The 12,148-nt window shown below is 34.8% G+C and overlaps 1 protein-coding gene across 1 annotated transcript in view; it reads right to left on the bottom strand.

Moving 5' to 3' along the window:
- Positions 1 to 12,148, bottom strand: part of LOC131956575 (uncharacterized) — a 29,072-nt gene that overhangs the window by 15,220 nt on the left and 1,704 nt on the right. Inside the window, exons 3-8 of the mRNA XM_059321095.1 lie at positions 6,337 to 6,356; positions 5,756 to 6,099; positions 4,947 to 5,057; positions 4,441 to 4,499; positions 3,951 to 4,103; positions 2,536 to 2,694 (exon numbers count right to left, since the gene is read on the bottom strand). Coding sequence (XP_059177078.1) covers positions 2,536 to 2,694; positions 3,951 to 4,103; positions 4,441 to 4,499; positions 4,947 to 5,057; positions 5,756 to 6,099; positions 6,337 to 6,356 — 846 coding nt within the window. The remainder of the gene's footprint in view (positions 1 to 2,535; positions 2,695 to 3,950; positions 4,104 to 4,440; positions 4,500 to 4,946; positions 5,058 to 5,755; positions 6,100 to 6,336; positions 6,357 to 12,148) is intronic.

The following is a 12,148-nucleotide window of genomic DNA, read 5'->3' as shown; positions in this document are numbered from 1 at the left end:
ACTACGTCTGGTGCGGTGGCGAAGGACGTGAAATCCCCCTCCCCGTCCCCAAACATGAGACTGATGTTATTTTGGTGAGCGTTAGGGACGTTTTCTCCGTAGTGTACACGCACCAGGATTGGCGGCTTCTGTAGTTGGGTGTAGTTGAACCACTCTGAAAGAAAAATGATTTGAATTACACGGGGAAGTTTACCATGAGAACGACAACCACAGCTGAAAAAAAATCGCCATAAAGTATTATACAAACTCATCTATATGTGTAGCATAGTTATTATGGTCTCACAGCTATAAAACATCATATAAAGAAAATAATTTGAAAGATGCTTTTTAAAAACATTAAATTTGACCAAACTAATGAGAGTTTAGTTTTTAATTTATAAATTTAAAAAACAACAACGATTTTACGGAAAATTAGTATAAAGCTGGCTAACGTTATTTATAGCCGGAACTAAAAGTATATCATTGTGCTGGGCTAAGAAATGTACTTTAGAATTATTGAAATTATGATCTAACCAATGATAATTATCATTAAAATTTTAAAACTTACAAAAATCTAAAACTATTTCCTATAGCCTATAAGTTATTTTGAATCATTTTAAAAGACAAAATATTTCATTTCAAGAAGTTCACTTGACAGACTTCATCGTTTGCAGGGCCATTGTGTGAGTGCCAATTTGTTTTAGATGTAGAAGAATGAGTACTTTTTGTGTGAAAATCATGTGTTCCTGCTCTCAGTATTTGATGACTGTTACATCTATATGGTTAATGTTTTTATTGCTTTTATCTCTATGTTGCAGAATGTTATTAGTTTATGGCCACCTGCTATGTACCTTACAGTTTAGCCAGTTTCTGCAACTGTGTAAGTTTTACACTAATCTTGCTTTAGATGGTATAGTGGCTGCTGCCATATTTTCTCTATCGTTGTTGGTTTTAGCTGCTTTTGGTTCTCTTTTTCACCCTCTCGTGTACGAAGTATAGAGGAAGTAGTGTGATCGTGCAAAGAATAAAAAAATCTCGTTTTACGCCTCCCTGAGTCGCAAAAAAAACCCTAGTTTTGTATTTTTGTCCCTATGTCTCTGTGTGTGTGTATGTGTGTATGTATGTCTGTGAATACGATAACATGAGTACCGTTACAGCTGGGTTGATAACATTTCATTTAAGTATTATATCAACTTTCCAGCGATTTCGGGTAAACGGAAGTGGAACTTATTGTACTTTTTATTTTTCAAAAGCGTATATACTTTAAATGCTGTTTTAGATAGATAAAAGAAATTTTAATATATGTAAATATCTAATTCTTTGTCAAATGTTGAGTAATTTCCGTTGACCGGAAGTAGAACTTTAAGCTATTTCCGATTCATCAAAAACTGATATGAATTTATAAAGTAGTAATATTTCACCCATTGTTTGCTGTTCACTTGGTGCTCAATTCTTTTTCTACGAGATTCTATTATATTCTTATATTCTATCATATTTTAAAAAGTTTAAGTAATTAAAAATTGATTAAAATCATGTCTATATCACGAGTTGATTTCCCCTTAGTGTTATATAAGAATTTTCGAGAAAGTTTAGGAAAGATCTCTCCTGCTTTATTTCTTTAGTAGTATTGTCATCTTTTTGTTAATGCCGTTTCCACTGCTGTCTGTGGTCATGGAAGTCGCTGTGTTTGTTGGCGTTGCTGTATCAGTGACGATATTTTAAGGTTTCAGAGTTGGTGATGTTGGTGTTGTTGGTGTTGTTGGTGTTGTTGGCGTTGCTGTATCAGTGATGATATTTTATGGTTTCAGGTGTCGAGTTTTTAGTTAACTGTAGCTGCTGCCTGTGTTGTGTCTTCATATGCTTCTGTTGATGGTGTTGGTGGTATTGGTGGTGTTGTTGGCGTTGCTGTATCAGTGATGATATTTTAAGGATTCAGGTGTCTAGTTTTAAGTTAACTGTAGCTTCTGCCTGTCTTGTGTCTTCAGATGCTTGTGTTGGTGGTGTTGGTGTTGATGTTTGTGGTTTTAGTGGTGTTGGTGGAGTTGGTGGTGTTGGTGGTGTTGTTGGCGTTGTTGGCGTTGTTGGCGTTGCTGTATCAGTGATGATATTTTAAGGTTTCAGATGTCGAGTTTTTAGTTAACTGTAGCTGCTGCCTGTGTTGTGTCTTCAGATGCTTGTGTTGGTGGTGTTGGTGTTGGTGGTGTTGGTGGTGTTGGTGGAGTTGGTGATGTTGGTGGAGTTGGTGGTGTTGGTGGTGGTGTTGGTGGTGTTGGTGTTGGTGGTGGTATTAGTAGTGGTGTTGGTGTTGGTGGCGGTGGTGTGTTGGTGTTGGTGGTGGTGTTGGTGTTTGTGGTAATGTTGGTGTTTGTTGTGGGGTGTTGGTGTTAGTGTTAGTGGTGTTGGTGGTGTTTATAGTGGTGGTGGTGTTGAGGTTGGTTGTTCTGGTGGTTTGAAATGTGGTTGGTTGCATTGGATTTTCAGTGGTATGTAGATAAGCAGTGTTTAGAAATTATTTTGCTCAATGAACAAACGTTTAAACGTTAGTCTTGTACCCACCTTCCAGCATCTGCTGAGCCTTGGTGGCGTAGAAAAAAGCGTCCAGCAGGGGTGATATGGATGTATTGGGACCATCTAGAAATGGTTTACTGCAGTCGAATTCAAGGGGGTCTGACTTATTTTTAGCATCCGATAAAGAAAGTCCCCGTACGTCTACTCCTAGATATTTTTTTTTCAACATTTTTATTAGCTGGTGAAACATTTTATGATTTCTATTTCATCTACGTGTATCTCTAAATCAACAATATCATAACTATTCATACATTAAAATTATTGTTTCAAGATCGATAGTATAAAGCTGCTAACTATTTGACAATGAAATTTGACAATATATGTTGTTAAGATCGAACTTCCGCCCTTTGTCGGTAGATGGGTACTACCCCGGAATACGTCTATTACCCCCACTCCTTTAGATGCAATGGAATAAAACTACATTAATTTGCACTCCGGAAAATCATGGCTAAAGTACACTCTAACTTTGTAGAAAAAGATAAAGGGTCGTCAGAATAATATAAATCAATTCGCTGAAATAGTGTCGTCATTGTGGCAAAAACAATATATACAATGTCCTAATCAGAACTCGATAGAGTGGCGTTACAAGATCTACCCCACCCCCTCAACCCTCGAGTTAGTGGCGTCACTATGGTCTGGTAACAATTATCATTAATATGAGCTACAAACTAATTTACTTGAACAAAAGAAACGAAATTCTCTTTTCTAGCAGTTGCCTATCATAAGACTGGTAATTATGAACACGCTTGTGCATAAAGTATCAATTTCAATTAGGTGTTTTCCCTATCTTACTTGAAGTATTATAATTTAAACTAACACAACTTCATAAAATTATTCACGAACTATCCAATGTATTAAAAGCTTATAGAGCAGTTATTCAAAGAGAGGGTAGGGAAAGATGGGAGGACATGATCTGCTCCTGGTGACACCATTGAGTAAGTTAGACCTAAGAATAGAATACTACTAACCTAAAAAGTAATCTGTTTAATAATTTTATATAAAGAGCGGCACTAGACTAATCACCTGCTTAACGTTAAGTAAAATCTTTCCTCGTGAATTTTAGAAAACGGAATGAAATAAACTAATTGAACTAACAATTTAAAAAGAACCATATTTTTCATGAATTTATTTGTGATTGTAATACATGTATATTCTGAAACGACAACAGAGTAATCTGTCCAAACGTGTTTCAGAAAATGTACTCAAGTAAACTTATTAAAAATTATTGGAAAAAAATTGCTTTTCTTACACTAAGATTAAAATAGAGATTCGGTTTAATTTTTTTCTTTTGTACTTTAAAAATATAGATCTTTAAAAATTAATTGATAAGAAATAGGGTCTACATTTTCAAAACGCTTATCAGAAACTTATATATCAGTGTAAATACTTTAAATAAATATTACCTTCCACGTATTTGTTTCTTAAAATACACTTTTGTTTGTCATCTGAAAACGAGACCAGCAAACAAAATGGTTTCCTGCCGAAGAAGATCGGTCCATTGTAAGCGTTGCCTCCTATACCAAACGCACGATTTTCGCAAGTACCCCCGAATGGAGCTAAATAATTTGTTTGCATAAATAAACAATTTTAACCAAAACCATTTTAAAGTACTCTAAGTGGTTGACAATTATTTGGTATGAATGTTTAATGACGGTAAAAATGTTTACAAATTTTCATAAAATAAATTTGGGAAATGACATAAAAGTAATAAAACCTGTTTTTATATTAAGTATATTTTGTATTCAATAGCATTTGTATCTTGTTTTTAGTAATATGATGATACTTTGAAGTTGTGTTTTAACAAATGAAAATCAGATTTTAATTAAAAGTTTGGTTTTACTGAAGTATTTAAAGAAAAAAAATAAACCAATGATTTAAGCTATAAATACATACTTTTCTGATGGCTGACTTTATTGACACGATGAAAGCACTTATCAATTGTGTAGATCATTCTGTGAAGTGAAAAATAAAGACGACTGTTCTACTTTTTAGAAATTTTGCATACAAAATGTTCAATCTTGGAATTTAATTTAAGTTGAAATCCAATCAACAATCTGATTTCATTCCACAAGGATTAAATAAATTGCAATAGTTTTCTAATATTTCCGAAATAGTTAATATGTTTTGTTTGTTGTTAAATAGTTATTGACAATGAATATCTACTTACTTCAAAGTTTCAAAACTTAAATTATAAAAATGTTGTCATTTTATTTTACACTATTAACATTTTACGTGAAAATAAAAAAAAGGCTCAGTTGTTGGAAGTTAACAAAGTTTAATGTTATATCTACCAGCAATATTAAATTTAAACTTATTCAGCAGCTAAAACTTAAGACTAGCAGGCGACTCCCACACTACACTACGCTACAGTACAGATACAAGGTGAGAGAAAAACCTACTTGATAAATCCACCAGATGTATACTTGTAAAGGTAATACTCAACCTCCTGTGAATCATCACCAGTTACCCTCTCAGCCTGACCTGCTAGTTCAAAATACTCGTGCTCAATGCTGATCAGAAATAGAAAAAAAAATCGAGTTTATTTTTTTTTAGATGAGTCACGGAGACTTGGAGCGTTACGAAGACAAATACTAATAGGCTACAGTCATTCGTAAACAAATGCTTACGACATATACTTAAAATAAGATGGCCGGACAAATTATCAAACAAAGACCTGTGGCAAATTTTAAAGCAACAGCCCGTAAATGGGGATGGTTCGGTCACACGTTAAGAAGAGAAAAAGAAAACATCGCAAAACATGCTATGGACATCCCCAGGGAAAAAGGAGCGAGGGCCGGCCAAGGAAAACATGGAAAAGAACAGTTGAAGAAGAGGCGAAAAAAGCTGGGCTCGCATGGGTACAGATTAAGGGAGCAGCCCAAAACCGAGTCCGCTGGAAATGTGTGGTTGCAGCCCTTTGCTCCCTAGGGGCCACAAAGGAATGATGATGATGAGGGGGCACTTTTTTAAGGGGTCTGGGCTACCCAACAAAAATATATGATTCATCTTTTTTTCTTGGTAATGGATGAGAGACACTTAAAACTTTCACAAGACACACTGGTAAAAATGTATTTTATCTTTATAAATTCTTATAATTTTTTTGTCTGGGAGCGATTGGAGGGAGGGGGGGGGGGGAGGGGTTGAAATACCTAAACAAAGACTAGCACAGAAGAAAAACAAAACGTTAAACGTAACAAAAATCCTTTACCGTTTAATAAGTATGATGGCTCTTTCCTTTGATAGTGTGCATATCTTTTCAGATTTTTTTCTGAGTTGACTTTTTACTTCAATTTTTGTTTCGTTATCTCTGACAACTTCGCTTTGTCCGTCTTTTAACCCTATCTCATTTCGCTTCACTTTAATGTCATTTCGTATGTCAGGCGCATCTGTCTGCTTTAAGTCGTGAATGTCATCAGTCTGTTTGTCAATGTCGTGGCTGACATTTAGAACCAACGTGTGACGTGTGAGAGACACAGTTTTATTATCATGAATCCTTCCAACACGTCTCAGTAACGTCCAAATAGGTGGGACGGGTGAGTGATGTACGTTGACCTAGAAATTCAGTAATGACGCTTTAGTACCATTATTTCTTGCTAAGATAAGAATTAATATTTGCAACTAAAACTGTATAAGGAGCTTTAAAAACTTTTAAAAATGTGCAATAATATTTTTTTTATTTAGACAGGAAAAAAATAACTATTTAATTATTGTCATATGCATCATTGAATTTAATGATAACTAGGAATGTTAAAAAAAAAAATCAGCCACGAGTACAGCGCTACAACAAACCTTTTTTTTGCTGTCACCTCCTGCATTAGTAAACAATGACACATTCAATCCAAGATTTTTCTTATTTGCATTTATACGTAGAATTTTGTCCTTCATCAACTTTAAAGGAAAACTTGTTAATGCGTGTAACAAAATAGTCACAAGTAATGTCATCCTTAGAGAAATAGCCGTGGATTTCATTGCTACTATGTACAGATACAATGTTGTACTATACACTATTCCCTGTCTTCAACATCCCCGTAAAGAAAATCGAAGTTCTATTTTCAAAATGAACCAGGACTTAAGAATTGATTTTCTTATAAGCTCCTTTTGATAACGGTATTCTATCTGATAACGTAAATTGGATTTGAATGAATTGATTCAGGAAAGAACAGAACGTGTTAGCTGTGTTGTGTTAGGTGTGTTAATTTCTGCTTCTTTGCTGCACTTTGTATGTAATTCAGCTTGCGTTACTATTAGGAAATCAAATCAAATTTAGAGGGTGCAAAAAGTACAGTTTGTGTTGTCTGTTTCTGTTTTAATTAAAGCTATAGATTTAAAGGCATCAATGGGCGTGTGACCTTCAATTATAGCACCCTGGCCAGAACTCAAGAGATGAACGTCAAAGGCCACGTATTCGTAACCAAGGTCAGCCACCTAGAACCTAGAGGGATGGGCGCCGCCATGCGACACTTAGCCCTAGACACACCACTCTGTTGTGCCCCCAAAGACCCCAATCAGGGTTTAGGGATTATTTATATATCTTATATTATAGATTTATTTTAAAAAAGTAAAAAAGTATTTAAATCGATATTTTTATACTGCTTTCTTTTATTCAACAAATTAATTGATGTTAGTGTTAATATCTTGGTGTGATTTCATCAGTCAATAAAACAAATTGCTTCTAATCTTCATAACTTGCTCTAATTACAACTATTAGATCTTTTACTTATATGTGAAATTTCATTTATCTATCTGAAATAATACTTAAGTTAGAGGCTTTTGAAAAATTCAATGTAGAAAAGGTACCACTTCCGGTTATTGGAAATCGCTCAAAAGTTGATACGGATCTACGATTTTGATAAAATACTTATATATAAAATTTCATCAACCTAGCTGTAACGGTACTCAATTTATCGTGTTTACACACAGACAGACAAACACACAGACAGACACACAGACATACGGACAAGATTGCAAAATTATGTTTTTCCGTATCAGTGAGGTGTAAAACGTCGAGATTTGTAAAAATCTCGATTTTTTTTTTTGCACGATTACAAGACTTTCTCTATACTTCGTATATACGAGAAAGTAAATTTCACATGTAAGTAAAAGATCTAATTCTCTACCTTCTGTCAAATTTTGACCGGAAGTACTAACTTACGCTATTTCCGATTTCTCAAAAAACGCATGTAAATTTATAAAGTACTAATAATATTTGGCGTTCTTTTTACTTTCTCGTATATACGAAGTATAGAGAAAGTCTTGTAATCGTGCAAAAAAAAAATCGAGATTTTAAAAAATCTCGACGTTTCACACCTCACTGATACGGGAAAACATAATTTTGCAATCTTGTCCGTATGTCTGTGTGTCTGTCTGTGTGTCTGTCTGTCTGTCTGTCCGTGTGTAAGCACGATAACTTGAGTACCGTTACAGCTAGGTTAATGAAATTTCATATATAAGTATTTAATCAAAATCGTAGATCCGTATCAACTTTTGAGCTATTTCCGATAACCGGAAGTGGTACTTTTCCTACTTTGAATTTTTCAAAAGCCTATAACTTGAGTACTATTTCAGATAGATAAATGAAATTTCATACGTAAGTAAAAGATCTAATTCTCTACCTTCTATTAAATTTTGAGTCATTTCCGTTGAAGGGAATTAGTACTTTACGCTACTTCCGATTTCTCAAAAAACTAATGTTAATTTTATAAGTAATCATAATATTGCGCACTATTATGCGCTTTTTTATTTGGCGTTCACTTGGTGTGCAAATAATTTGTCTACGAGATTTTATTCTATTTTTAAAACTTTAAGTATTTAAAATGGATTAAAAATCATGTCGATAGCCCGAGTGCCCATCCCCTGTTATTTTATATAAGAATATTCGAGAAAGTTTAGGGGAGATCACTCCCGGTTTATTTTCTATGAGATTCTATTCTATTTTTAAAAGTTTAAGTAATTAAAAATCATGTCTATATTCCAAGTTATATAAGAATATTCGAGAAAGTTTAGGGGAGATCACTCACGGTTTATTTTATTTAGAGGCATCTTGAAACGTTTATGAATTAATTAGATCTTCAATGAAGCACACACTCTACAAGAAAATTCTTGTACCAATACATATGAGGAGAAAGAAGAAATGACAAACAACGAAGATCATTGTATTTTGAATAATATTTGGTTGCAAAATTTATCTAAAACTAAATCGTCACATTCAATATGTTTGATATATTTCTAAAATGAATTAAAACGAGCCGTTTGTACCTCCTGTGTATAAAGAGTTCCAAATTCGTTTTTACAAAATATCTCTTCTCGCAATAAAGCCTGACTACATCTTCTTGAAAGATGGCGTCCGTACTCTCCACGTGTCTTATCGTGTTTACTGCCAGTCTGAGACTTTTGTCAAAATGTAGCTCAACTTTTTTTCTTCTTTTACAAGACTAATCGAATATAGTCAGAATGTGGATTTGAACTCGTGATTTAGTTGGTGGGCAAACACTCTACCTCTAGACCACGTAACTCGGGAATTGAAATTTAAATGAAATTCAACAAAACTCAAATCCAAACGCTAACGTTAGTTTAGTTATGTTGTGCTATTTCAAGTATCCGCCTGTCAAAATGTGATGCCAACTTCAGTCAGAGCGAAACACTCAAAAGTGGAAGAAATTTTTTTTTTATTATAAAAAACAACTTTGCTTAAAGGTCGTTTAGTGTCGTCTGCTGGGTGTGTTTACTATGTTAGTGTGTAAACAATTTACGCCATGTATTATTTTTTTATTGATTTTACACCTGGTAAATTGAGCTGATCAATACTAACAATCAGATAGAAAGTATGGCTAGTTGCTCCCATCCAAACGCCGTCCATTAAAAGTCTGTGCTACTTTTTACAGCATCTACAAATACAGCAGTCACGAAGTAATTACTTTGTTGTGGTACATAGTGATAAGAACAGTTTCTTCCAGATTTTTTTCTCCACTTGAAATTTCCGGGGGAGGTGGGATCGCAGAAACCGGGAAACTGTCAAAAAAATATATTTCCTATATAAATTCCATTTCGTTCGGTGGGGGGTGGGGGTGGCAGTAGATTTTCTTCTGGGGAGGGCGGTTCCCCCCCCCCCCCCCCCAAGAGATGTCGTCTGGAAGAAACTCTGGTGACAAGCACACAATATATCAGAGTGTAATTTGGAATATTACCGCAAGCACACAATATGTAACGTGAATTGTCGCTGTATACATATATAGATCGGATACAAATATAACACATTTTTAAAACCCAGCTGATACAATCATTCAAAACATGAAAACATTCTTTTAAGTTAAAAGATCAGCAAAATTTAGACCGACAGTGACAAGTCAGACAAATAAAATAACAGAACACTGCATAACTTACGTAAACTTTTAGATTTGATTTGAGTTGTGCAGAATTTTATCTTAAAGTCCATAAGTGCTATGCTTCGTCTAATATGTAGTTTAGGAATCGTTGTATGTAAAATGATTGAAAATTGTATGCGAAATCCTACGCCGTTTGTTCCATATGGTGAGATATACTGATTGAATTTTCGTCCACATGTGGCTGATGTGTGGTCAAGTAATAGAGCAGGTGCCTACCACTAGCTTTTCATCTGGATCAATTCCTCACCTTAAATTAGTCAAGCAGGAAACTGTCAAACGACTAGATGCAGGTCTTTTAATGATCCGTCTAACTCTAAACAACAAGGGCACTAAGGCATAGTTTTCATTTATTTTAATATCACAATTTATACCGTGACAATGAAATATATTATTTAATGTAAACAATTTTATATTAGAAGCATTTTGTTTCGTAAAACAATCAACATTTTTTTTATTTGACTTAATCCTCATCAGATCTTGTAATTAAAACTGGTTTCTCGGCTAGAACTCCAGTCGAGAAATGTACAAATATATCCTGACAACAGGCCAGGTCGTGTCTGACCTTGACCCTGCCCAGGCCAGCTGACTGTACCAAGCGTCTACCTTGACGATCAGTCGAGACCGTTATCCTCACCTGTAAATAGACATACGCGCCGCGTCAGGTGTAAGTCATACACAATCTGACAAAAAAAGCGTACTTGTATTTAAACACGGTAATAGGCTGTGAAATCTATTGATAGTTACTGCCAAAAGAAGAAAGTATTTTATACGATATTAAACATGTATAGGACGGAGTGGCCTAGCGGTAGAGAGCTACACTGCTAACCCGAAAGCCTCTAGTTCAATTCAGTAAGGTGTAGCTGAGTCAACCCAGCTCGGTTAGGGAAACAAAAGCTGGACATAGTGCCACTACATTATCTCTTCATATGCCGAGGTCTCTGAAACAGATGAACTCTTTTATCTGCCCCGTGTGTCTTGGGTATGGACCTGAATACTTGAGAATACAACGTAAACACTAGTAAAATAGTTACATAAATTGCTCCTAATTTGTATACATTCTGCCTAGCTTCGTATAGGTGTTCTAAAATTATGCTTGCATCTTAACCTATACATAACCGAATATTTATACTAGCCAGTACTACATTTTAAACTATATTCATTAGTCACCAACATTTTACATAACCTTTATATATTTTAATCTATTAAAAGAGCACAAGACTTTGTTCTTTTTCAGTTACATTATCAAACCGACTTAGTAAATATTGGTGGGTTAGGGTTTAATCGAAGGAAGGTAGTGGGAAAGACCGGGGGGGGGGGGTGTGAGGGGTAGATGGAACAAGGGACTACTTTTCCGAAAGCCATCTTTCTGTTATCACCGGGCATGGGTCTACGACAACACGAAATTTCATGGGGAGTGAGGTTGATGAGATTCTATAAAAGGTGTAGGCTAGAATAAGGAGGTGGTCACTCGCGGTCAGTTTTTACAGTTCCAAACTTGGGCTTGGGTTAGCAGTCCTGCGCTCTACCACCTGAACACGTCATCCTAAAGTGAGGTAATACTTTAGTGCTATATCGAAATTTATTTTATCTAGTTTTGTAATGGATTAAAGATTATATATTTGTAAGCAATTCATAATTTACGCAATAACATTTTATTTTTTATTTTTTTTAAACTAATAATTTTAAATACTTTTGTGCATCAAAAAGAAAAGAACTGTTTTTGAAAAATATTTCTAGGTTATTATTTATTTTTACAGAGTATGAAATTTAAAACAAGCATTGGTGTTTATTCCTCGTGGCATACGTTTGATAAAAAATTAGAACATTTACCTTCGGATTGGTTGAAAAAACAGCATGTTTAAAATTTGTGACCCGCACTATAAAAAATGGGCGCCGCCTGCTGGAGACGATGACTCTTTTAGTGCCAGACAACGTCTGCACAGGCATGCTGTGAATCACGGTTGATTAAAAACTTTTTATTGTTTAAAAATGTATGCAGTAGTTTCCCAGCTATATATATATATATATATATATATATATATATATATATATATATATATATATATATATATATATATATAATTCTCTTCTTGGAGACGCTAGAAAACAAGCTGTAAGCGCGCTCCCTACCACCCCACCCCTACATGGCCCTGGTGAGCTTTGGTTCACGCTAAATGTTTACAATCGTAGAGCCGGGTTTAGTGACGGCTACTAGGGGC

Source organism: Physella acuta, unplaced genomic scaffold (genome assembly GCF_028476545.2).
Source record: "Physella acuta isolate Inbredline_101_S28 unplaced genomic scaffold, ASM2847654v3 ptg001162l, whole genome shotgun sequence".
NCBI lineage: Eukaryota > Metazoa > Mollusca > Gastropoda > Physidae > Physella > Physella acuta.
The sequence above is the reverse complement of the archived record's forward strand: the minus strand, read 5'-3'. Positions and strand labels throughout refer to the sequence as shown.